Here is a 26894-nt window from a genome sequence, read left to right on the forward strand (position 1 = left end):
CAGTGTTTTATCAGGGCCTGTTTGGATGAACACAGAGCTGATTTCCTGGAGATGGAAAATGTTTTTAGATCAGTGAATGATTAATGAGGGCAATTTCCCACGGCGCACTTGACCATCTCCCACGGCACACTAGTGTGCCGCGGCACACTGGTTGAAAAACACTGATCTAGACCCACTAGACAGTTTCTTCAATGATTTGTGATCTTCACTGGTGTCCATGAAATCTTTCCACCTTTATCCACCTTTGTCATGGTAGGGAGAACACGTCAATGGAAGGGGGGGGGGGGGGGTAATCTAAGATAGCACAAGGGTTAAGCAGAGCAGGGAGACTTTGGCCCCGCCCCTCTTTTTCATAATACATTTTTCAAACAGCATTTTTTTTGTCTGCTCCTGATTTGAATAAAGAAATACTCACTCAGAAATGCAACTTTCTTAAATTCTGTTCTAGATGTCGTCCATCATGAGAAAATACTCCAATAATATGTTTAAAGCACTAAAAGAAAAGTCTGACCTGAAATTCTACATGATCTGCTCACATCAGGGAAATCTAAACCAAGACATTTTGTCTGCATAGAAACACGTGAGAGTCTTTTCCTTTAGCTGAACACAGGAGGCAGTTTAGAGAAACAAACTTCTTGTCCATAAACAGTCATTCCTTCCAGGGGTTTCTCTTGCTGTTCTGCTCGTAATTCTCTGGTTCCTTTGCTTTTTTTCTAACCTCAGACCAACAGACCTGAAGCTTTCAGAAACTCTTGGGTTTTTTGTTAGAAGGGACATTAGTGTTGGTTCATGGTCGGCAGGCCTGATGCTGTTCGTGTGCAGCAGCTTTTCTGTGAGCCGGACGGATGCCGCCGCCCTTCGGTTCCTCCGTCACACGGCTGGACCTGCTGAGGATCCGTTGCAGCTCTGGGCTTCTCCGTGCTCCTCGGAGCCGGAGTCCTCCATGACGAACAGGTTCCTCATGGAGTCTGCCACCTCCTCCTTCAGCTCGTCCTCGGATTCCTCAAAGTTCCTGTTGAGAACCACGAAATTCAGCTGCCTTCATCCCAGGTTTATTTTCCTTCTTCACTTCTTTGTCTTTATGGAAAAACATCACAGTGTTTTGTGAGAATAGATATAAACGTTTTTTTAGGGGGACAGGCTGGGCTGGAGCTTGCAGCCTCTCTCTCTCTCTGGCATCGGGGGCCACAGGGGCCCCCGATGCCAGAGAGAGAGAGTGCCTCCCTGCTCTCTTGCTTTTACGTTCCATCATCCAGTCGTGTTGAGTCCATGTTGAAATGTTTATGTGTGAAGATTTTTGGAGCCAACAGGCATGTTTGTAACAACTGATTGTGTGTGTGGACAGGCCCCGCCCCTTTTATCCTTTTAGCAATGATTATAAACTTCCAGCAACTTCTTGCTTTCTGATGCTTTCTGATTTTACCCCCCCCCCAACATCCCTCTCTCTTTGTCCCTCTTCTTCTTTTTTGTCCGGTCCACCAAAATAAAAGGATGCAAATATCATATATAATATAAAGTTTAGTCTAAATTACAAAAGGGGTTTATTCAAATATACTCCTTGTGTGTCAGAGTCTGTCCAACACAAGAGCTCTCATCTGTTTGCTCAGCTGTTGGACAATTTAAAAACGACAAGAAATGATGTTTGTTTTTGATCTAAAATGTACGTAAACGTGGCTTCAACTGCAAAATCAATCAGTCGCCGTTCCGCTGGTGCTCTCCTGAGAACTTCTGAAGCGTTTTCTCTTTTGTTTGGGGTTTTATTCCAGATGATTGGCTCTGATGTCCGGGTTGGGTCATCGTCAGGTCAACGGCTCACAGACTGCCACGTTAACCGTTAACTCACGTGTCATCGTCATCGGACCGCGGCTCCAGACGCTCTGCATCCAACTCCACATCAGAGTCTTCCTCCTCTTCCCCATCCGGCTTTTTTCCCTCGTTCTCCTCTCTGGTGATGTCCTCTGACTCCAGGTCTGTGAGGACAAAACATCTCAATGTTTCCCATTTTCATCTTCTGATCTGTGATCAAAGCGTTCGCAGAGGTCTTTTACTTATGATTATTGATTATCGTCAATATCCTAAAAACCCATGTCGTTCTCTAGGACTTAATTTCTGCAGAGCAGCAGAAGTTCACTGGAACTCCACCTCTGGGTTGTGGGCAGGACCATTGGAGCAGAACAACCCCGCCCCCCTTCCCCTCCCTCTTTCTGGGAGCTTAGAGGCCCACCCGTCTTATTTTCGGCGTCACAAATACGATCTTTTTCAAACTTCTTTTTTTCATCTGCTCCTGATTCAGAAGGATTTCAATAAAGAAATATTCAGAAATTTTAAGCAAAACTTTCTTTGAATATTGTCTTCCATTAACCGAAAATGTTACAAGAAAGTGTGCAAAACAGCATTTTCATGGGGGGGGGTCTGTAAAGCCTCCCTGAAACGGTCAGACTTTCTGTTTCACGGGTGCTGCTGGTGAAAGTCTGCAGGTTCTGTCCGGGTTCTGACCTGCAGCCGGTGAGTCCAGAGTGGATGATGTCAGTTCAGCCTGACCCAGAGCATCCAGCAGGGATTTTGGGGGGGTGTCCACCCACCGCCTGCGACCTGCAGCCCCCTCCTCTGTGAGAGCTGAAAGGGAACTCTGTAGGTCAGTGAGGAGCAAACGGAAACAAACATCTGGGCTCAAACGCAGACGCGTCCTGCACCTTCTGCTGCTCCAGCGGCCGTGTGGGACGCCGAGTTGACGTCCATGTCGGCGAGGGCGTCCAGCGCCGTCTGAGGACACCTCATGCTCCACCCTCTTCTGACCCGAAACCACTCCTCCAGGTCCATCCTCTTCCCGTCCTGGAGTTTGATTCAAAGAGTGAGTGAAGGGAAAAGGAGGAGCAGATTCCGTCCTCCTCCGAGCGTCACCTCCTCTGTGGGTCCTCTCTCCTCTGAAACCTCCTCTCCTTTCTGCTCTTCCTCGTTTAAGCAAACTTCAAACGTGATTCCTCTCTGGGGAAACGTCACATGAGAAGCTTTCTCATCGTTCACAGATGGGTTCACAGGCTCATGGAGCTGGAAGCAGCAGCTTCGTCTCCTCTTCCTCACCTTGAGCTGGGGTCTTCTCTGGTCGCTGCTGTCCTCTCTGATCTGCTGCAGAGCTGCTTCAACATCCTGCAGAGTCAGAGGAAATGAATGAAGTTGGGTGCATGAGTGCAGCTGTGGGGGTTAGCACTGTGTGTGGGGGGGCATGTATTGTAGATTTCAGCTAAAGATCCCCTCATGAATGTTTTGGGTTCTTTGAGTTTCCCAGGCGTAGACCCTCCACTCGGATGTGGCCTGAGGTCCTGATAGGTCCTGACCGGACTGAGGAAGCAGACTTTGACGGAGCCTTTGACCGGATCTCAGCAGATCTGGATCTTACCGGCACTACAGACGCTTCTGGGTGTCCAGGTTTCTCCACCACAAAGGTTCCACGTTGGAGCTGTGGAACGCAGCATGACATCAGTCTTCTCAGGGGGGGAGGAGGGCCGCCGTCTTCCAGCCTTTCCATTTCCTGCTCAGCGCTGAACGCAGTGATCCAGCTGCTGCCCGGGACGTGTCTGAAGGCTCAGCAGAAACCTACAAAAGCTCCATCCTGATGGATTCTACTATATTTGGACCCACGGCCACAAGAAGTGGGTGAAACTCTGCTTCAGCCTTTGTTTAGGAAAAGAGTCTTGTTTGTTCTACTTAGTAAGTCATTGCAACACTTTTCTGACGAAGCCCAGATTTATGTGACCAAACAAAGAAAAGACGTTTTCCTTCCCTTTCCTGTTTCTCATTGCTGTCTTCACTAAATAAGACCCTCTGAATGACATCAAAGGATTTTGCTTGAATGTAAAGCGCTGATGTCTTACCTTTGGACTGATAGGTTACCTGTTTTTGAGTCATTTTAATTTTTTGGTGCTTCAAATGTTCAGCTCTTTCAACTTTTTCCAGCTGTGACTTTTGCTCCTTCAAATCCTTGAACTTTTCAAGATTTTCCAGGATTTTTGCCTCCATTGAAATAAATGGGGAATACTTGAAAACCTTTGCTTCTTTTGACAGTTATAACTTCAACATACTTTTAGCTAAAGACACAATTCAAACTACAAATTGTTCACAAGACTTTAAACTGATTCCAAGTCTTTTAGATTTTTTATAGATGTTTTTGTTTCTGAAATATAAACCTTTAAATTTAGTGGTAATTTCAGCTTTATAATGGGTTTCAACGAAAGAGGCTTCCGACATTTTCACCAAACTTCTTATTTTGGCATTCTTTCAGCTAGAGACACCATCAAAATGTTAAAATGCTCACAAGGCTACAACTTCTTTTAGTCTTGTTATGCAATTTACAGTTTTTTCACAAATGAACCTCAAACTTTGATTACTTTACAACAATCTCCTCCGCCCTGGCGTGACGTCATACGCTGTGCGGAGGATAAAAGCCTTCAACTTTTACAAACAAAGTTTGTTTATATTCTAATGTTACTTTAAAACTCATTTTGATTCAGATTTTTCCTTTTTCTGTCTTTGCTTTGTACTTTTAACCTTCTATCGGATGACGTTAACCGTTATTTTGGCCCTTTGACATTTTGAAATGAAACATGCCATTAGTAGTTGGATGATAAGTCAGTGACCAATCACCACACTTGAGCTGGCTGACGTTTTGGCCTCTTCTTTGGGTAAAACGGTCCTTTTTGGGACCACGGCCAAGTTGGATTCACTGTCTGTAAAAGCTCCAATAAATACGAATTTGTTGTTGGAATTTGTAAAGAAGCATATTTGATTGAGGGAAGACACTTTTTACCTTCATTTATTTACCTTATGTGAAATTAACGCACTAAAGTGCGTTAATTTCTGATCATGCACACTTCGTTGGCCATTAACCCGCTTATACTATGGTCACTATTAGTCCTTTATTATTGTTATTTTTCCAATTTGGTTCTCTTTATTCACAAATAGAGGACTATTTATCCACCTTTGTCTTGGTAGGGAGAACACGTCAATGTAAGGGGCGGGGGGGGGGGGGGGGGTTCACAGGATAGCACAAGGGTTACACCGCTTGTTTTTGTCCAGATGATGAAGATAAAGTCTGTTTTAAAGAAGCCGGCGCAGTGATACAGAACATTTAGGCTATGTGACCCAGACCTACTTTTTTAGGCGTGCAGTTATCACCGTGCATTATTGCTTTTTAATGCACATCCAGCAGCCAATCAGAATGGGGTATTCACCCGGACCATGGTATAATTATTTGTAATTTGTTTTCCCTGTACTACCTACTATTACTGACAGAAATGGAACATTCCGTGGGGGTTATCATAAGGACCCCCCCCCCCTCACTTAAAGCTGGGGTTGAATATTATTAAACATCCCACCACAGAGGGTTCATTGTTGTTTGTTTGGGCTGCATCTCCTTCCAGCCGTGTTGGGTGAGTCGGCGTACCTGTGCTGCAGGTCTCTGCCTCATCAGCCTCACGTCTCGGTGGTACTCCTGCCTGATGAGCTCCAGCTGACGCAGGTATTCCTGCACACACACACACACACACCCACACACACACACACACCTGCTTCACTCCCGCATGCTTCTGACCACGAGCAGCTTTTGTCCGTCTGTCTGTCCACCTGCTGTCCTTCCTGTCTTCTGTCCTGAAGCTTGTGCTGCTGTTCAGCTCCGCCCACTTCCTCCTCCTCCTGACCTCCAGGCTTCCTGCCGCGCTCAGCCGTGCACGGACGCAGACCCTAATAGTCGGGGTAAGAGGTTAAAGGTCGTTCTGCTTTTAACAGTGGAAAGCACACAGACCAAAGTGAATGGATCCATAGACTAACACCCTTTGGTTCAGAACCAGAGCTGAGCTGGGTCCACAGCTCTGGTTCTCTGCCTGAACCTCACATGACGGATCCGCCTTTTTAAGACCTTTATTCCTAAAGGACTTTCATAAAGGATCTATATTATTCTATTCCTAAGCCTTTCAGAGTAAACTATATCCATATATGTGAGCATATTCCACCTTTGGCACACTAAAGAACGTGTTTTTTAACTAAATATTAATTATTTTTGCAGCTCATTTTCCAGCCTGGAAGTAAAACGACTCCCTCTCTGAGGCTCCGCCTTTCACTCCTTCTTGGTGCCGTCCATTTCATGATGTCATCCTAGAGTCGGCCTTGGCGGCGTGTCTGCGTTTCTCCCAGGACAACATCTGAACTTTTCCAAAGATGAATGTGCAGATTGTGCATAAAAAATGAAAGCGTTTTAGGCGATTGCCACCAGAATGTGGGCGTGTGTGTTAGCCTGGGGGGGCGGAGCTGTCAGTGCATTCTCTTCATGGAAGGGGCGGTTCTTAATTATCTACGTCACAGTGTAAGAATCTGCTCGTTTTCGTGGATTGGGGGGGGGGCTGGAGCTCAGAGGTTTTTGGAGGAGGTCCTGGAATGTACCAAAACACCACTTTGGGGGGGGGGGGGGGGGGGGGGGGGGTTATGTGAGGAATGAACATTATAACATACTTAAAAGCTAAAAAAAAAAGGGAATTTTGTATGATGTAGAACCTTTAAGGTTGTTTTCAAAACTCTCACTGAAAAACTGAATTTTCATGCAGTCATCCCAAAACGTGTGACAGCTACGTTTGTCCCTGTCCAGGGATGAGGATGATTAGGATGAGACTGTTGCTTATCAAGAAGGTTTTATAATAGTAAAATAATGGTACTTTGAGAAAACCCAGCTTATTGGTAAGGCCAATAATTTTCTTACCCCATTGGTAGATTTTTCTGCTTATTTATAGAAAATGTATAGAGTAGGAGGGCAAAGCGCTGAGCTGCTACCATGTGTGCAACAAAATAAAACAGCAGAAATCCCTGCAGAGAGTCAGCAGAACAGAGGACGTCATGTTTGCACAGGAACAGGGAAAAGCACCCATGTGCGTTCAGATGCGTCCCGGTCTCCTCACCAGCTGTTTCTCTGCTCTCAGCTTGTACAGGTTGGCCTCCTGCCTCCTCTGGAGGTATTCTTCACGAGCTGCAGCCACACTGAGACACCAACACCATCAAAGCTTGGTGAGGTTCCGGCAGAACCATCACTGCTCTGCTTCCAGAAGCAAATCCCCACCGATCGTTTTCCAAACGTTTGCAGCTCACCGTTGGTATGGCTCTGCAGGACGAGCAGGTTGCTCCTCATGCTGCAGCACCACATCCATCACTTTCTCCTGAGGAAGAGGAGGAGGAGGAGGAGGAGGAGGTGCAGGCGTGCCATCCGTGTTCCTCCTCTGAAAAGCATCTAACTGCACATGGTACTGATGGTACTGGCTGATCAGCTGTGGACCAAAGTGCCTGGAGTCAGAAGCACAAAGTCCAGGAGGTTTGTGATCAGTGAAGAAGATTCTCAGATGTTCCACCACAGCGTGGAACCTAAAGCCGACGTGAGCTCCAGAGGAGAACGCAGACGGGGCCAGACCTCCTGGTGACGTGGAAATGTTTCTACTACTATCGTTTTATTTGACACAATTTAAGGCTTGAAATGCTCAAATGTGTCAGATTGTTTCATTTTTGATCATCTTAACATGAAACAAACATCAATTCACGGGTTTCTCTGCATCTTAAGAGACTCTGAGTGAGCAGAAATCATCTGGACAATGTCTCTGTGAGGGATTCCTCTCTGTTGAACCTCAAACCCAGAAATTTGGAGGTGACTTGTTGTTGTTCTCTGGCTCCCCCATGGATGGACTACAGCATGTGGTGGAGGAAAACACTTCTTTCCTATTCCAGATACCCTGGAAAACCCAATCCTGTTATCACCAAACCACATGACTGCGACAGTACAAATGCTAGGAGCTTGGGTTGAGAGCGTCTAGAGGCCGAGTTTCAGTTAGAAAACTCAGATTTTTTTAGGTAACTTCAATTGGGGAATTCAATATTCCTTAAAGTTCACAAGAACAGTATAAGTAAAGGAGCTATTGGTAAGTTTTATGAAGGGATTTGTCTAAAGAAACACTTTCAACAAATGACATTAGGGAAAAGTGGATAATGGAGGGAAGTCTGACCGTATCAGATTGTGATCGGTTGGATTTTCCTGAATCTCCATGAAGGTGTACAAACTCACATGCCTGGTGGAAATGGGACTGGAAGTGCCTAACAAGATTTTTCATCAGCCCAAAGCAAAAAGCAGGTTTTGGCGCCGCTGATGCAAACCGCTGGAGGCGGCGTGGGGCTCAGGAAGCGGATCGTCGGCACATCTTTTGGCCATTTTGGGCTGAATTCCACACAGAAGTGGTGGAAATGCTACGTTTTTAAGTTTCTACCCTCCCTTTGACAATCAACAAATAGGGAATTATTTATGTGCAGTTTAAAATCAGCCGCTAAAAAGCAACAACAAGACATTGGCGTCCCCTGGAAGCCTGTAAATGATATATATTTGATGGACAAAATCACTTCTTACCAGTGTTTATTACACTATGGACCAACTGGGTTGAACATATCAAGCCTTTGTGGCCAGAGTTTGTTGAAAAAGTTCAAAAGTTGTTTTTTTCTCTCTCATGTTGGATAAAACAGAAAGGAAAAATGGGCGTGTCCGCCGTGCACTGCTTAACCCTCGCTCTGTGTTTGCAATGCCAATAGGACAGAGACCGGATCATGAATGTCATCGTTCCAAGAAAGAAACTTAAAAAGTAAAAAAAGGTTTCAGGTGTTCTGATCAGGTGAGCTGCTGCAGTTCCCGTCTGTTCGCTCACCTTTGATTCCCTGCAGCCTTTCTCTGCGCAGTTGGCAGATTTGATCTTTGATTTGGATTCTGCCAAATAAATAAACATGTTTTAATGGAAACAGAAGAAAAAGTAGCAGGTATCTCATTCCAGTTTAAAAAGCGGTGTGCCTTTTAAGTTTGACGTTTACTTGTATTTACAGACGTGTGTGCAGCTCTCTGTGAGAGAATGAAAAACACTGAAACTCAGACTAGTTAGGAGCGTTTGAGGATTTGATTCGTGCATTAGTTAGTTCTGCATTAGTTACCTTCTTCTGTTTGAGAGCAAAACATTCCTCTAAAGAAGATGAAGCTGAACGTCGACTTCCTGAGCCTGTTTCTCATGCCTATCACCAAAAATCATTAGAAAACTAAATACATCCACCGTCTGAATAATCTTGAATTTCAATCTGATTGTGTTTTTGGGTCTCAGAAATGTCTGAACTAATGCTTCTGACAAATGTGACGACACATTGATGGAAATGTTTGGGTCGATCTGATGAATGCAGCCGTTACAACGAGCTCAGAAGTCAGAAAAAGAGCGTGTCCCGGTGTCCCTGTGTGTTCCAGTGTATCCCCGGTGTGTCCCTGTATTCCGGTGTGTCCCGGTGTCCCTGTGTGTCCCTGTGTGTCCCGGTGTCGCTGTGTGTCCCGTGTGTCCTAGTGTATCCCTGTACCCGGTGTATCCTAGTGTGTCCCTGTATCCCAGTGTGTCCCCGTGTCCCTTTGTGTCCCGGTGTGTCCTAGTGTGTCCCTGTGTCCCGGTGTATCCTAGTGTGTCCCTGTATCCCAGTGTGTCCCTGTGTGTCCCGGTGTGTCCTAGTGTGTCCCTGTATCCCGGTGTGTCCCTGTATTCTGGTGTGTCCCGGTGTCCTTGTGTGTCCCGGAGCCTTTTGTTTGGTTCTTACCCTGTGTGGGACAGGAGCCTTGCTTCTGTGAGCTCTCTGACCCGGCTTACCGGGTTTCTCAGCAACTGCAGAACTCATATCTTTTTCTAGAAAACAAGGGTTTGATGTAAATCCAGGTCCAGGTTTTCATAGTTTGGTTGTGCAAAATAAACATTTTGTTTTCAAAAGTGCCCATCTCTAGAGGGGGAGCCGGGTTGCAGTGACGTCTGTGAACCAACATGCTAAAACGGAGACTCTGTCTACAAACTGATGCCAGTCTGTGTGCAGAGATGTGAGGAGATCACGCCTGCAGGGATCTGAGGCTGCAGCAGATCCCTGCAGATCACACTCCAGGGATCTGAGGCTCCATGCAGGCTGCAGCAACCTGCAGCAGTGTCATGACAGGGAACCACCACTGGATGGCGCCACAGCGCATGTGCAGCACTGCTTCCATGCAGACGCCTCAGTCACAAGCTTCCCAGAACAGGAAAGAGTTTGAGCAAATACAGATTCAAAAACTTAAAGAAAAACGGTTTTCTGGACTGTGAGTGCCGACACTCACTCTTTATCATCATCAGCGTGGAAAAAAGTGCAAAAGTCCACCAAACAAAAACACATTTGTGCAGAAATGGGATGTTTGGCGGCACATTCTACCTGCAGGGTCAGCTGTTCCCCCTCCAGCAGCTTTTGCCCTGGCGGCTGTTTCTGTGCGATGTGTGACGGCGTGGTCGTGTGAGGCCTGCAAACACAATCCAACACTCAAACACCTGCACACGTTAACATCAGCGGTCGCCACGGCCAATCAGCCTTCACTGATTCGGCAGAGATTTGTGCGCCAGGTGCCCTTCCCGACCCAACCCTGTATTTTCTTTGCACGGGGAGAACTTTCCGCCTCATAACACATAGCAAATTCTAATTTACCTGTAATAAAACCTCATTAACGCCAGCTTTTAGTTACCCATAATGCACAGTAAGTTACTTTTGGATCAAGTTTCCATCCATCCAGTCTGAACACACCGTGTGCCAAAGTTCATGTTCCATCCTGAACATGACATGTCTAAAACTGGTTGAATGGACTTTTTTTGAATGATCAGTCACTTCCTAAAATCTCATTTAATTATGTTTTTATCATTTAAAATAACTTTACTGTAATTGTTTCCGATAACTTTGTATCAAATGGAGAAGTTGCATCACAAATACAGTTTTTTGCATTTAAATGTTTCTGCGTTTAGCAGAAATGTTACAATAAAGACTCCCCAATGACAATTAAACGCTGAGTTTTGTCAGAAACATAAACACTTTTCTTACTAATATTTCACTCCCAGGAATTCACATCTCCAGTCAAAGTCTAGTACAGTTTCCTTTGTCCAGCTGTGCTCAGAGGGCAGCTTGCAGGGTCAGTACCTGGTGGTGTTTGCTGATGTGTTTCTGCAGGAACGGCCTCTGGAGGACCGAGCTGATGGACGGACGGTCGCGGGGGTTGACCTGAAAAACATCAGAAGCTCGTTCTGCGAGGAGGTCAACCAGCTCCACAGTTCAAACGGCTAAAGATGCGAGTTCTCTGCTTCAGTCTAATGTCAAATATCACTGGAGGAATTTCAACCCCAAAGGGAGAATTTCCCCTGGTTGAAAGCACAGATGTGAATGTGTGAGCTGACTGAAGAGGTGATTTCCTTCCTTTTCTTTTCTTGTGACATATTTTCCTGCTGTAAAACCAGAATGGGACTTTTTGCAATCATTTTCAATTCTCAGACCAAAGTGGAGGATTTTGTTTGGCCGCTGGACAATGGCGGCTGGTCCGGCAGCAATAATCAGCTGACTGCAGCTTGTCCATCAGACGGTGGGCGCCCGCCTCGGCGCGTCGCTCCCAGTGATCTCCCCAACAGCTGCCCAAACAGCGAGTGTCCTTCTGACGGGTCATCCATGGAGCTGTCACCAGGATCCTAACAGGATAAAACCACTGTGATCCCATCATTCCCACCCTTGGATCATCACGACGGCTGCAGAATTCTGTAGTTACACAATCTTTGTGACCTTCACGCTCTTCGTGAGGGGGGGGGGCAGGTACAAGTCAAGGTGGGAAACCACCAATGCTACAACCGTCCAAAGAGTTTTCCTTCAGTTACGTTAATTTTTTGCCAAATGATCTTTTCCTTAACCAGCTGTGCCCCCCATCCTTCTGGAAGATCGCACACTGTCTGCAGCTTTCTGCTACTTTACAATGGTGTCATTTTGATTGCCATTATTTTTTTGACCCCAAATGAGATCAAACTAAACGGTTTTCTTCTGCATTTTGAATAACTGTGGTTTTAATTGATGCCTTCAGCTCATTTCAGGTGCTGTGATCTAAATGACTGCAGTTCAGTCCAAATCCCTCTTTCTTCCTGGTCGTGTTTGTTGGAGCTTCACAGCTCGGACCCCCCCCCCAAACCTTTTGGATCAGCCCGTCTTTTTAGGGAAACAGAAAATAGAAACTAAACTGAAAAAAATTGGTGTCACTCTTTGGTGAAATTGATGGTGATTGAGAATTATTTCAGTCGGAGTCATTTTTGTGTGGCTGGATGTGAAGCTGCTGCATTGACTGTATCTGAGAACTGGCCTGGGTGACCCCTCCCCCTGGCGTTCCAAACAGGAAGTAGCTGCAAAATCCCATAGAGAAATAAACAGCGGTTACTGACTTTCTATTGGTCAGAAGAAACCTTCTCTATGTTGTTTTTGATAATCCTCAATTACTTTCATATTTTCTCTTTATTGCAAGTCGTTCATGTCATAAACTGACCAATCAGATGCTTTAATAAAAGGCTCAAGAATGCTTGATTGACAGATTCTCCTGAGCCATCTTCAAAGTAGTAGGGCTGTGGCCTTCCAACAAGCTCACTCCTGATTGGCTAGAGTGGTTGGCATAGAAACGTTGACCAACATCGACCAATCACTGCTTACTGATGATTTCTGGCTCCGACAGGCCGTCCGTCTCGTGAAAAAATGGTGACTAAATTGACGTCATTTGGTTGGAGCAGGAAGTGAGCCGTTTTCTATGTGTGACCTCATATTCACTCAGTCCAGTTCTCATTTACAGTCAATGATCACTGTGAGCGGCTCAACGTTGGCACCTTCTGTCTGTCGGGGCAAATCTCTTCACCTCACACACAGACAAACACATAAAAGGTGGGACCTTGAAGAGTTGGTTGACCAGGAGGCGGAGCTCGTGGGTGTAGCGGGTGGGGACCGGGGCGTAGCGGCCCCTGCAGATCTTACCCAGCAGCTGGCGCAGGCTGCTGCCCTCAAACTGGAACACGAGCAGACACAAACAAACCCAACATTGTTCACTATGGTCCAGTATTACAAAAACAGGGATTACTGTTGGAGAAACATGGTCAAATGTTTAAATCTCTGCCTCTCGTGTACAAAATCATTCAGGGCTCCTCATCCTCTCCTCTTCACCAGTTTGTTAACATCCGGACAGATGATCACAGTCAGAGGAGACTGAACCATTCCCCTCAGAAAAAAGTTTTTTTCCGTTGGAGCTGAGTGGAACTTCATCCCAATAACTATTAGAAATCAAAACTCATAGAATTCATGTAAGACACAGTTAAGGAAATGGCTCATTGACAGTCAGAGCTGTCAACATGAGCAAACCTCTCACTGATCCCGCTACCATCTTGTCTTGTATGTGTGTATTTGTACACACATTTGTCTGATTTTGGATTGTTTTATCCACAGTTTCCTTTTGGGTTAAATGGTAATTTTCCTGAACGTATAGTTTAATATTTGTACATAATGTTATGTAAATATGCAATGTTATTTTCACTTTTTAGGGTGATTTTAACATCTACCTAGGGACTGCAGATGAAAAATAGCCCTTTGGCTAACTCTGTATTGCCTTAAAACAATACCATTCTTTCCTAACACAATCTTCACACCTGAAGGGGAACGGTGGAGACAGACACCAGAAACAGTCGTACACAAGAACAGGACGATTAGGAAAGGTTTGGACTGAAAATCCAAGCTCAATCGTCTGTTCCAGTACCGGTCAGTTCCAGAGCTGCAATCCTACAACTATAACCTAAGGAAACGGAAACAGAAAAGTCCTGTAACGGCTTCTTAGTGTCACAATACAGTGCAGGAGACTCTAAACATCTCTGTGAGATCTCTCTGCAGAGCGCCTTGACAGAGGTGGTGGAGCTGTGAGTGTGCCGGGTGTGGTGCAGCTTACAGGATGCCTCAGGGTGCAGAGTTCATACAGGACGCAGCCCAGAGACCAGACGTCCCTGCAGAGAGGACATGCATCAAGGTCAGAACCCGTCCTCAGCTCCATGCAGGTGTTCTCCAGCCCAAACGACTGTGGGAGCCAGCCTTTCAGTCATCGCAGACATTGTGTTCAGTTTAGGTCATCCTGGTGGAGTCAGGGACGCAGACGTCTTTGTTTTGTCCTGAGCCGAGGATCTCATGACGAAAAAACCACAGAACACAGACCAAAGCAGTGACCCAAAAAGAAAAACCTACCTGAAGACCCAACACTGCGAAAGGAATTCAAGACAAAGTGTTAGGTAGACATTCAAGAGGTCGAGTCCGTTTGTGATAAAGTGGAAAGCTCAGGAGAGCGGGAACAACGGAGCAAAGCACTGAACCAAACCCGGAGCTGCTTCACTGTCTGTGTGAGTCAGAACAGGTTATCTCACAACCATGACACTCACAGCCTCTATGATCACACACAACCTTCCACAGACAGCGTTTTGCTCGAGGGAACTGTGTCCAAGAGCTGCACCACAGCCGTGGATGGGAATTCAACCTGTTTCTGTTAGGCAACAACAAGACAGCAGCTGTAGTTTTGAAAAATAAGATAATAGACTCTGAGATGTCATGTACGGACAAGACTTAGAGCGGATTCCTGTTGGGTCATGAACCGACATGACCCAACATGAACCAACCGGCACCAGCAGAAGTGATCCCTTCAGTCCCTCTGAAAAAAAATGTAAATTCACGTCCCCAGTAAGCCGTGATTGGTCCCTGCAGGTCTGGGTCAATGTTTCTATGGCAACCATTCTCTGCATTCAGAAGTGAGCTGGAGAAGGACCACGACCCTTCCACTGAAAGTGGGCTCTGGAAAATCTGTCAATCAAAAACTCCTAACCTACGACAGGAGGCCAGATACTCTTACTGAGGCATCTGATTGGTCAGTTTATAACTGGAATAACTTGGATCATTAAAACATATAGACGAAAGGTTTTGGATCCAGAACGGTTCTTCCGACCAACAGAATGACTGAGTAACAGCCGTTTATTTCTCTCTAGGGGTCTGTGGGATTTTGGCTTGTTGGATTCAGCAGACCGTGGATGGTTTGCATGTTTCAAAGCCACCAAAGATTTTCCTTGTAAAGGATTTGAATTTTATTTGAGTCTGAAAGTGCAGGAGCCAGTCGAGTTCTTGGTTTGGATGAGAAATTGGTTTAGGTTGGTTTTGGTTTTACTTTGAGGATATTTCTGTATCTTATGTTTCGGTCAACCACTGGTGGAGTCTGTGGAGCCCACAAAACCGTACCGGTGTCCGAGCACCGGTGGTGTTTGGGAGACAGGCGGTCACACGGTTTTTACCTCATCATTTGGTTTCACTAAAACAACAAATTTATTGCTGGCATTTTCCTGAAACTTTAATATCTTCTGCAATCATTTATGCTCTGGATTATGAAATTAACATCATCTGCTGTAACCCTTGTGCTATTCTAGGCACTTTAATGTTGGGAGTTGGGTCATCTAGACCCACTAGACAGTGCTCTGGTAGGGAGAACACATCAATGTAAGGGTGGGGTCATCTAAGATAGCACAAGGGTCAATAAATGGCAACACAAACCCAAAAGTCTGTTTTGCCTGGACAGTACTATGTAAGCATGTCAGTCCCTCCACCTCAATGCCTCCACCTGCAGCGGAGGGGGCTTTTAGTCACCCTTTGATTTTTTTAGTCATGGTCGTTTTTCTTTGAAAAAAGACTTTGGCTCGTCCTCAGTCAAAGTGTTAAAAGTGTTCTCCAGTTTTAAAAGTGTTAAAAGGTCCGTTCAAATCCAGACATGGTGAGACAGACGGATGCTCTCACTGATCTGCTGCTCACTTCTTCATGCTTTTTTATTACTGATAATTTTTTGCACCAGTGGAAACAAAACATATTTCACACCTTTGCCTTTAATTCAGTCTTTACAAAAAACTGATTGTGGATCAAAATAATAAAGAAAATACATGTTTGTTGTTTTTTAAATCTCATTTCCTTTCTTCTTGAACTGAATCCTGATTCAGTCAGAAATATTAGATCAGGTGACTGTGAGGAGTGTGGTGGCGGCGGCGCCTGTTGGCGTACGTACGTCTTGTTGTTGTAAGGTCGGCTCTCGCAGATCTCCGGGGAGAGGTAGTACGGAGTCCCGACACAGGTTCTGGCCAGATCCATGGAACTACGGGTGTCCACACAGGATCCATATTAGATTACATCCCATGGGATTTCATAATAATGATATAAAAAAGTCATTGCCCAATCCTAATGTTAGGACTGCAGCCACATTGTGTCAAATATTCTGCAGAACTGTGTGAAAGCCTGAGTGAAGGAGCTTCCAGGTTTCTGTTGTCTCCTTTTATTTCTGCTGAAATCGGGCAAAAAGAAAACCAAAAAATGAAATTCTTCATTTCTGTGACACAAAAGCTGCTGAAAACAGACGTTCATCAGTGTTTGATGAGGAGGTGAATCATCTATTGGAACTTTTCATTCAATCTTCCCTCTATTACTGCTCTGAAAATAGAAATAATCAATAATGATGAGTCAATAATATGTGAATCCATGTCTTTTTTTTAAAAAGCTTCCTTTTCTAATCCTGCAACAGTTTCTGTCCCGACCGGCTCCTCGCAGCCAAACACCCCAGGAGGACCTGGGTGGTGTTTTTGTGTCCGGGTCGGCGCTGTGTGGAATGATAATCAGCTGTTTGGAAGTTCTCCATGGGCCGCAGACAGCTGGACTGTTCCTGAGTGTGGAGATGACTTACTTATTCAACATTCTCGCGATGCCAAAGTCGCCCAGCTTTGCTTTCATCCCCCCGTTGGTGAGGAAGATATTCTGCAGCAGAGAGGAGCGGGAATGAAGGCATGCTTTCACACACTGTGCTGTTGTGTGTGCGTGTGTGTGTGTGTGTGGGTGTGTGTGTGTGTGTGTGTGGAGGGGATCAGTGCACAGAGGCCTCGGCCTGCTGTCAGTTTTGTGGAGATATTCTGGACTGACTGGGAGCTCTGTGTTCAGAGCTCTGCAGAACATTCCCTGCAGTGATAATGCTCCTTCATTAAGCAGCCTAACCTCGGGGGACCGCTGCCACATATGTTCACCGTGGGTCTGGTCAGAATGGATTCTTGTCCGACAGAAAGTTCAACTATTTTTTTAAGAATCTGGTGCATTTAAGGACAGAATGCATCTTTCCATTTATTTACTTCTTTAACCAAATGAGAAATGTCCAAAACACGGATCAGCTGTTAGCAGCTCAGTTGGTGAGGTAAATGGCTTCGCAGGAATCTAGGGTTCGATTCCCGGAGGGGAACAAACAATGGTACTGGGGGCAATTACCATATCAATGGCGAGCAAATAACATCACCCAGTGGGCAAGACCCTTAACGATACTGCCTCCTGAGGTCGGTTCGGCTGCCCCAGGGAATGGGTCAAATGCAGAGAAGAATTTCCCGTTGTGGGATAAATAAAGTATCAATTATTATTATATCAAAAAAATCTAAAGAGGGCTTGAAAGATCCACTCCCATCATCGTTTGGTCTTTTGTCAAAACGTTCCCACGTGTTTTTTATTAATAGTTATACCACGGTCCGGGTGAATACTCTATTCTGATTGGCTGCTGGGTTTGCATTAAAAAGTGATAACCGCACGCCTAAAAAATTAGTTCCGGTCACGTAGCGTAACCCTTGTGCTATCCTAGGCACTTTAACATTGGGAGTTGGGTGCAGCGCATTGTCACGGTAACTGATCCTGACTCTGACTCTGTTTGCCATGTCGCCTGCCCCGACTCTCGCCTGGATCCTGACCCCCCCCCGTTTCTCCTCTGATGATCTCATGCCTGTTATTGACCCCCGCCTGCCTGACCCTGATTTAGCTTTGTGGGCTTTTAGCTGAGCTAATAAACCTACTGCACTCAGATCCAACCGCTCTTGGGACAGATACAGCAGGTTAAAAAAATAGACCACTCGTTCTTCACTTTAATATCTCTCCTTCTGGAAACGAGCATTTTAGAGGAAAAGTTGGATTGAATCTTCAACGACTGAAGTCGGAGGTTCTGACGTAGAAAAGTGGGCTCTATCTTCAGGAAATAGCTCAGAAGCTGAGCGGAGACGTGTCTGCTTCAGAGTCAGTGTGAGACCGGAGTCCATCTGTTTTTGGGTTTTACTATTTCTGTCAAACACTTCATTCCTGCATTAAACAGACAGGCTGTTGGAAAAACATTCTTGTGGGTTGAAAGAAACTCCCTTTAACTTTTTATTGCAATAATGGTTCAAACTTAATTCATGAAGCACATAGTATCATCTCAAAATTATATTACATTTGAAGACAGCACAGTCAACTATTTTCTCACAGTTTCTCATACTCCCTTTTCCTGTGTGTGATGCCTCAGAGATAACTTCATTGTGGCCTTGAAGCGCCTCGGCTGCAACAGCCTGTGGGCGTGATTTTCACATCATTGTCCAGTGTATAACTTCTGAACATGCAAATGCAGGGTTTTTATACCAAACCCATCTTCCTGAGCCTCGGTCTGCGGACTTTGAATGCATTCTGTTCATCTGTCTGTAACCCTCCGTCTGTGCTACTTGTGCGAAGTAAAACTTCCACAAAAGACAAGTATTTGTCTCTGAGTCATTATTAATTCGTTTCTCTGTGCAGGGAAATGTGGGTACGAACCTTAAACCTTCCTTTTTACAGTCCTATTTAGAAAAAAACAGTTTCCTCACAGTAAAAAACAGAGGAAATGCTCAGTCTGTCAGGAAAAAGAAGCAGCATTGACAGACCTGACACTTGATGTCTCGGTGGAGAACCTTCTTGTCGTGGATGTGTTTGAGACCCAGGCAGATCTGAACAAACAAGTCCAGGATCTGAGAAAAAACCCCAATGAAGCTCATTTTCACTCTGAAAACCTTTCTTTCCTCTAAGTGAGGAGTTGACATCAACTTTCTTTACATCACAAAGGCAGTTCAAGTTGGGTTTGGTACGAACCTCCTCCTCCCTGAAGGGAACTCCTCTCTGCATGTTGATCTTCTTCAGGAGGTCTCCTCCATCACAGAACTCCATCACGATGAAGAGGCTTCCCTTTTCTACGCAGAGGAAGGAGGGCGGTGCACACGTGAACTGCTGCAGCCACAGCAGATGCTGCAACGGGAGGGCGGCACACTCACCCAGAAAGGATGAGATGAAGGAGACGATGTTCGGGTGTCTCATCCTGGACAGCAGCGTCACCTCCTTCCTGGACGATTCTCTCTCCTTCGCTGACATCTGAGTGACAAACACACCCGGTTATTCTGTGGACGTATACATCCACGTCCATCTGACAGCTGACATGAGGGTTTTTTGATACTGTAGATGTGCAAGTTGTCTTTATTTGTCATCTTTGTCATTGTTAAAAGTGTAAAAAAAAATGTTCTAAATAGTTTTTTTCTTAGTTCGAGGTAATGTGGTGATGTGTTTCCAATCAAATGTTTCAATAAACTTGAGCTTTTTTCTATTGAAACCTCATTGTTAGATCCCAGAAATTACTCTAAATATATTAATCCACCAACCAGAGGATCAGAATAACAGGTTTGTGGCCCTGGAGTGTTAAAGGCCTCAGTGACTGTGAGACATACGTGGACGACACAGTTTGGTGACATCACCACAGTACTTCATTCTGCCATCAAAGCTCTCACAAAGCTAAATAAAAATGACATATTAAATAAGAGCTTGAGTCTGAAGACGTTAAAAAATAGTTATTTTGCTGAATATATCACTATTCATATCAGTGACTATTGTTAAAAAGCTGTGAAGCACAAAAATACAACAATGAATGTTGCTGAAGAAAATAGTTTAGGTACAAAAAAGTGAATTCTTTGTAACATAATACAGTAACTTATACTGTATTACTATGTCCATTTCCACAGTATTCCCTCCATTCACAATGTTGCTGGAGCCTATCCCAGCTGCAGTTGGCTGAAGGCAGGGTTCATCCTGACCCGGTCACATGCTGGTGCACACAACTACGTTCACGCCAAAGGTCAATGTAGCATCGTCAATCAACCCATGAAGCATGTTTTTAGGCTGTGGGGGGAAGCCGGAGCGCCCGGAGAAAACCCACGGATGCGGGGGGGCATGCAAACTCCACACAGACAGCTGCCACCTGGGATTTAAACCAGGAACGTCTTCACCACAATGTGATTCCTGAAATTCTAAAAATCCTCAAAGGAGTTCAGAGAGAAGTGATGCAGTGATGTAGTGATGCAGTACTGCAGTAATGACGTGATGCAGTACTGTAGTGATGTAGTGATGCAGTGATGCAGTGATGCAGTGATGTAATGATGTAATGATGTAGTGATGCAGGGATGCAGTGATGCAGGGATGTAGTGATGTAGTGATGCAGTACTGCAGTGATGTAGTGATGCAGGGATGCAGTGATGTAGTGATGTAGTGATGCAGTGATGCAGTGATGTAGTGATGTAGTGATGTAGTGATGCAGTGATGCAGTGATGTAATGATGTAATGATGTAGTGATGCAGGGATGTAGTGATGCAGGGATGCAGTGATGCAGGGATGTAGTGATGTAGTGATGCAGTACTGCAGTGATGTAGTGATGCAGTGATGTAGTGATGCAGTGATGCAGTGATGCAGTGATGTAATGATGTAGTGATGCAGTGATGCAGGGATGCAGTGATGTAGTGATGTAGTGATGTAGTGATGTAGTGATGTAGTGATGCAGTGATGTAATGATGTAGTGATGCAGTGATGCAGTGATGTAGTGATGTAATGATGCAGTGATGTAATGATGTAGTGATGCAGTGATGTAATGATGTAGTGATGCAGTGATGCAGTGATGTAGTGATGTAGTGATGCAGTGATGTAATGATGTAGTGATGCAGTGATGCAGGGATGTAGTGATGCAGTACTGCAGTGATGTAGTGATGCAGTGATGCAGTGATGTAATGATGTAGTGATGCAGTGATGTAGTGATGTAGTGATGCAGTGATGCAGGGATGCAGTGATGCAGGGATGTAGTGATGTAGTGATGCAGTACTGCAGTGATGTAGTGATGCAGTGATGCAGTGATGCAGTGATGTAGTGATGCAGTGATGTAGTGATGCAGTGATGTAATGATGTAGTGATGCAGTGATGCAGTGATGTAATGATGTAGTGATGCAGTGATGCAGGGATGTAGTGATGCAGTACTGCAGTGATGTAGTGATGTAATGATGTAGTGATGCAGTGATGCAGTGATGCAGTGATGTAGTGATGCAGTGATGTAATGATGTAGTGATGTAATGATGTAGTGATGCAGTGATGTAGTGATGTAGTGATGCAGTGATGTAATGATGTAGTGATGCAGTGATGCAGTGATGTAGTGATGTAGTGATGCAGTGATGTAATGATGTAGTGATGCAGTGATGCAGGGATGTAGTGATGCAGTACTGCAGTGATGTAGTGATGCAGTGATGCAGTGATGCAGTGATGTAATGATGTAGTGATGCAGTGATGCAGTGATGTAGTGATGTAGTGATGCAGTGATGCAGTGAAGCAGTGATGCAGTGATGTAGTGATGCAGTGATGCAGTGATGTAATGATGTAGTGATGCAGTGATGCAGTGATGTAATGATGTAGTGATGCAGTGATGTAATGATGTAGTGATGCAGTGATGCAGTGATGCAGTGATGTAATGATGTAGTGATGCAGTGATGCAGTGATGCAGTGATGTAATGATGTAGTGATGCAGTGATGTAATGATGTAGTGATGCAGTGATGTAGTGATGCAGTGATGTAATGATGTAGTGATGCAGTGATGCAGTGATGCAGTGATGTAATGATGTAGTGATGCAGTGATGCAGGGATGCAGTGATGTAGTGATGTAGTGATGTAGTGATGTAGTGATGCAGTGATGTAATGATGTAGTGATGCAGTGATGCAGTGATGTAGTGATGTAGTGATGCAGTGATGTAATGATGTAGTGATGCAGTGATGTAATGATGTAGTGATGCAGTGATGCAGTGATGTAGTGATGTAGTGATGCAGTGATGTAATGATGTAGTGATGCAGTGATGCAGGGATGTAGTGATGCAGTACTGCAGTGATGTAGTGATGCAGTGATGCAGTGATGTAATGATGTAGTGATGCAGTGATGTAGTGATGTAGTGATGCAGTGATGCAGGGATGCAGTGATGCAGGGATGTAGTGATGTAGTGATGCAGTACTGCAGTGATGTAGTGATGCAGTGATGCAGTGATGCAGTGATGTAGTGATGCAGTGATGTAGTGATGCAGTGATGTAATGATGTAGTGATGCAGTGATGCAGTGATGTAGTGATGCAGTGATGCAGGGATGTAGTGATGCAGTACTGCAGTGATGTAGTGATGTAATGATGTAGTGATGCAGTGATGCAGTGATGCAGTGATGCAGTGATGTAATGATGTAGTGATGTAATGATGTAGTGATGCAGTGATGTAGTGATGTAGTGATGTAGTGATGTAGTGATGCAGTGATGTAATGATGTAGTGATGCAGTGATGCAGGGATGCAGGGATGCAGTGATGTAGTGATGCAGTGATGCAGTGATGTAATGATGCAGTGATGCAGTGATGTAGTGATGCAGTGATGCAGGGATGCAGTGATGTAGTGATGCAGTGATGCAGTGATGCAGTGATGTAGTGATGTAGTGATGCAGTGATGTAATGATGTAGTGATGCAGTGATGCAGGGATGCAGGGATGCAGTGATGCAGTGATGCAGTGATGCAATTATGTAATGATGTAGTGATGCAGTGATGCAGTGATGTAGTGATGTAGTGATGCAGTGATGCAGTGATGCAGTGATGCAGTGATGCAGGGATGTAGTGATGTAATGATGTAGTGATGCAGTGATTCAGGGATGTAGTGATGCAGTACTGCAGTGATGTAGTGATGCAGTGATGCAGTGATGTAATGATGTAGTGATGCAGTGATGCAGTGATGTAGTGATGTAGTGATGCAGTGATGCAGTGATGCAGGGATGTAGTGATGTAGTGATGCAGTACTGCAGTGATGTAGTGATGCAGTGATGCAGTGATGCAGGGATGCAGTGATGTAGTGATGCAGTGATGCAGTGGAGGGAACAGGGTGGAGACGTCGGCTGGACCTTCTGGAGGTTGATCTGTTTGATCACACACTGCGTGTCTCCGCCTCCCGTCTTGCTCCGGACCAGGAAGGCTTTCCCAAACGCTCCCTCTCCAATCTGCCAGAGAACCTCGTAGTCGTTCATAACACTGGAGAGGCTGCAGCACACAGCACAACATGAAGAATGTCTGTTTGTCTTCAGTCACAACTCCAGTTTAGCTTTGGGAGGTCATCTGTGGAAATATTTCACATTTGATGTCTTTTTTTATGTTTTATGTTAGTTCAATGTGTTTCCATTAAAGACCAACGTCAATCATCTTTCTTTTTTAATTATGATGATGCGTTTTTTGGCAACATTTTTTTTAAAACTGTTATTTTCTAGGAGTTCATCAGAAATTCACCTCTGACTTGTAGGCGGGACTGTGAGTAAGCCTGGCTTTATTTCCCATCAGCCCCTTTGTTCACACTCTCTCCTGATAGTTTACAGCCCTCACACCCTCTACCAAACATAAGCGGTGCAACAAAAATGGACAAGCAACATCGGAGCTATCCCTTCATACAGTTTAGATCCAGATTCCTGCTCAGACGAGGAAACAGAGACGTTCATGGATCTGTTTGTCTGACAGTGGATGATCAGAATGGAGCAGAGCAGGGTGGCCGGCCATTGTTGTTTTACATCACAGCTACAAGCTTTTCAAACTCCAAAAACACCATTTTGTTTGAAGTAGATCTTTAAAATCAGACATGAAGTGTTGAAATGATGGTTGAAAATCATTGAATTAGCTTTTTTTTTTTACAAAGATTTGAAGCAGAGATAAATGAAAAACCAAATGCGTTAAGGTGAGGATACAGTTGTCGCCTCAACACATCATTCTGAAACGAAGATTATCTGAGAGAACAAAAAACATATGAATAATGGGAACATTTAATGTAATTTGACCAAAACAAAGTTTATGTAAAATATGTTAAATATAAAATAATTGTTTCCCACCAGTTTTGAAAAAGACAAATCTTTTACAGCAGTAAACAAAATGTTTTTCTTTACTGCTCCTTCTAACCTGTGGATGTTATGTAGGACCATTTAAACTTTACTCATTGTTTAAAACATTTTGGGGAAAAGACAGTGCAGGAAGAGGGGAACAAGAAAGGATTAATAGGAGAACAAATAAGTGAAAAAAATAAATAAAGACATAAAATAATCTGGGTTGATGGTTGCGAAAACCTGATGAATGGAACCAGAGAACCAAACTACCATCAGCAAGTTCACGGGATTTGACCTGCATTTTCCTCTCTTGCACTTTTTGTTTTAACCAAAGCTTACAGTTTTATTAATTTAAGTCGGAGACGTGCTAATAGTCTCTTAAAATAAGTAGATCCAATTCATTGTGTCTGCAGATCTCTGACAAATCGACAACATTCTGAATGAACCATTTTTTTGGAAAATCCTGTTCAGTCAGCACATATGAGGTTTTAGAATCCCATAACAAGCTGTGAGTTCTCCTTTTACAGCATTGTGACAAATTCAAAGCCTTCTGCCCCATCAGCTGTGAGGCAAAGCCGTTACCATGGAGACCACAACAACACGGCCTCTGGCTCTGAAGCTGATCCTTACCTTTCACATCTGCAGGAAAACAGGAAGTCGCCCGTTCCAATGTTCACAGAAGCACATCTACATTCTGGAAGTACGGAGGCTGTGAGGTGAACCGCCGGAGCCGGAGCCTGGAAAAGACCTCAGCTTCAGAAACTACGGGAAGCCGGAGCACGGCCCTGTTGCATGCTGGGGGTTGTAGTTTCTGTCATAACAGGCTGAAGACTTTTTTTTACCATTACCAGACAAAATATTATGAAACGATGACATCAATCAGCTCAACTTTTAAAATGTAAGATCATTTTTCTAACTGGAGGGATGTTGTTTTATGGAGCCTGTGACCCGACGTGGGTAAAAAATTAATTAATCCGTTAACACGAAATAATAATTTCCTTATTAATTATTTTGTGGGAGCAAATTAATTATTTGATCATTTTTCTACCCATCTTGGGTCACAGGCTCTGTAATTGTCTGACTTTCAAACGATTAGAGACACAAAACTTTGGGTCTGTGTGGAGCTTTTTGGTTTCTTGTTTGCTTTTTATAAATTTATAATACAGTACAGAGGCGAGCATTAAATGCAGGGTTTGCTCGGAGCTGGTTTGATTTATCTTATAAAAAGAACACTCTTGTCCAAAAAGTAGGATTAAACATAGAAAATAAAATGTTGTGATGGTGAGTGACAGAAACCCGTTTGGGTTTTTAACACGGTTAAAGAAGTTTTACAGAAATAAATACAATTGAAACTAAACGGAAGAAAATTTAAAACACAAAAGTCAACATTCATCAAGCAATTCATAATCAAATACATAAAAGAGGCAAATAAGTATTTGAGCCCCCTGTGGTTTTGCTAGTTCTCCCTCTTAGAAAATCTTGACGGTCTGATATTTTCATCTTAGCTGCACGATCACGGTGAGACATCATCTAAAACAAAAATCACATTGCATGATTTTCTTCAATCATCTACTGCTGCAAATAAGTATGTGAACCCCTGTCTATCAGCTAGAATTCTGACCCTCAGAGAGCGGTTAGTCTACCTTTAAATAGTCCACTATCCACCTGTTTGGGGGGGCTGGCTGTATCAAGACACCTGTCCACCCCATACAAGACTCCAACTACCAACACGGCCAAGAGCAAAGAGCTCTCCAAAGACCGTCACAAGTCTGGAAAGGGCAACGGGGCAATTACCAAGCAGCTCGGTGAAAAAAGATCCACTGATGGAGCAATTGTTAGAAAATGGAAGACGATAAACACGACTGTCAAGCTCCCTCAGACCGGGGCTCCACACAAGATCTGACCTCATGGAGTCTCAGTGATCCTAAGACGGGGAGGACTCAGCCCAGAACTACACGGGTGGAGCTGGTCAATGACCGCCGTTTCCATGGTTACTGTTGGTAATCCACTAAGACGTCATGCTTTGAAATAATGCATGACACGAAAGGATCCCCTGCTTAAACCAGCACACGTCCAGGCCCGTTTAAAGTTTGCCAAAGACCATTTGGGCGATCCAGAGGATCATGGGAGATAATTGTATATTTTAAGAAGTTAATGACTGGGGTGTGTATTGGGAGATTTTAGGGAGCAACCTCCTTCTCAGTTAGAGCATTGAAGACGGGTCGTGGTTGGGTCTTCCAACATGACAATGACCTGAAGCGCACAGCCAGGAGGACAAAGGAGTGGCTCCAAAAGAAGCATATCAAGGTCCTGAAGTGGTCCAGCCAGTCTCCAGACCTCAACGCAAAAGGAAACATCTTTGGAGGGAACTCAGACTCCATGTTTCTCATCCCAGAAACCTGACTGATCTAGAGGAGATCTGTGTGGGGGAGTGGGCCAAAATCCCTGGTGAAAAACTACAGGAAACGTCTGACCTGTGGAATCCCAAACAAAGGCTGCTGTACCAAATATTACCACGGATTTTCTTAGGGGATTTTCCTCTTTTTTTCTGTAGTGCTAAAAAATCTGTTTCCATCAAGAACAAAAAAATGGTGTTCTGCATTTTTAGAGAAGGACTGCTTCTGCTCTTTGGACCCGTCAGACAAACGGGGACAGCAACGCTGCGCTGAACAGACGGGACGATGGAGAGGCCTGAGCATCTTTCACCTGTTGGGCCTGTAATCGGAGCTGAAGGCCGCCCGCGGAGCGCAAAGACCATGCAGCCTTCATGTAAATCCCTGCCATGACAGCAGCAGTTTGGTGCTGGATTCTGTCACAGATCATGTTGCTGGCAGGAGCTCACTCGTGTCCCAGACAGCATCATGGACGTAAGCTCATTGTCGTGTAGAAGACACTGTGGAAAAGGTTAAAGACTTTCTTCGTGTCGCCTTAAAACTCTTTGCTGTTCTTTCAAAGGAAC

The 26894-nt window shown here is 44.6% G+C and overlaps 1 protein-coding gene across 3 annotated transcripts; it reads right to left on the reverse strand.

Annotated features, from left to right (window-relative positions):
* Positions 1-332: 332 nt before the first annotated feature.
* Positions 333-24668, reverse strand: LOC101162253 (serine/threonine-protein kinase Nek5). Of its 3 annotated transcripts, none has more exons than XM_011489186.3 (24): positions 24566-24668; positions 22976-23111; positions 19026-19122; positions 18847-18944; positions 18642-18725; positions 16631-16701; positions 15962-16048; positions 13826-13880; positions 12785-12898; positions 11017-11097; positions 10267-10351; positions 9634-9719; positions 8718-8776; positions 7129-7320; positions 6942-7020; positions 5620-5736; positions 5441-5521; positions 3398-3457; positions 3082-3147; positions 2902-2985; positions 2694-2832; positions 2497-2616; positions 1844-1970; positions 333-1012 (listed from the first exon to the last, which is right to left on the reverse strand). In XM_011489186.3, exons 2-24 carry the CDS (start codon positions 23096-23098, stop codon positions 871-873), a joined length of 2247 nt encoding a protein of 748 aa, XP_011487488.1. In that variant the 5' UTR covers positions 23099-23111; positions 24566-24668; the 3' UTR covers positions 333-870. The 3 variants fall into 3 exon arrangements, with proteins under 3 accessions (XP_011487488.1, XP_023806867.1, XP_023806868.1); XM_023951099.1 differs by having other exon boundaries at positions 22976-23186; positions 24566-24663; XM_023951100.1 differs by lacking the exon at positions 3398-3457 and having other exon boundaries at positions 22976-23186; positions 24566-24663.
* Between the last annotated feature and the right edge of the window lie 2226 nt (positions 24669-26894).

The sequence above is a fragment of the Oryzias latipes genome, chromosome 21, assembly GCF_002234675.1.
Source record: "Oryzias latipes chromosome 21, ASM223467v1".
NCBI classification, from domain to species: domain Eukaryota; kingdom Metazoa; phylum Chordata; class Actinopteri; order Beloniformes; family Adrianichthyidae; genus Oryzias; species Oryzias latipes.

What these genes read in the sequence shown, in the direction of transcription:
- LOC101162253 (XM_011489186.3), bottom strand. Translation starts at nt 23,098, where the DNA reads ATGAACGACTACGAGGTTCTCTGGCAGATTGGAGAGGGAGCGTTTGGG. An exon ending in TCTGCACCCTGAGGCATCCT is followed by an intron (nt 12,899 to 13,825) that starts GTAAGCTGCACC and finishes CTCGTGTTCCAG; the next exon opens with TTTGAGGGCAGCAGCCTGCG. An exon ending in CAGAAGCGTCTGTAGTGCCG is followed by an intron (nt 3,148 to 3,397) that starts GTAAGATCCAGA and finishes CTGACTCTGCAG; the next exon opens with GATGTTGAAGCAGCTCTGCA.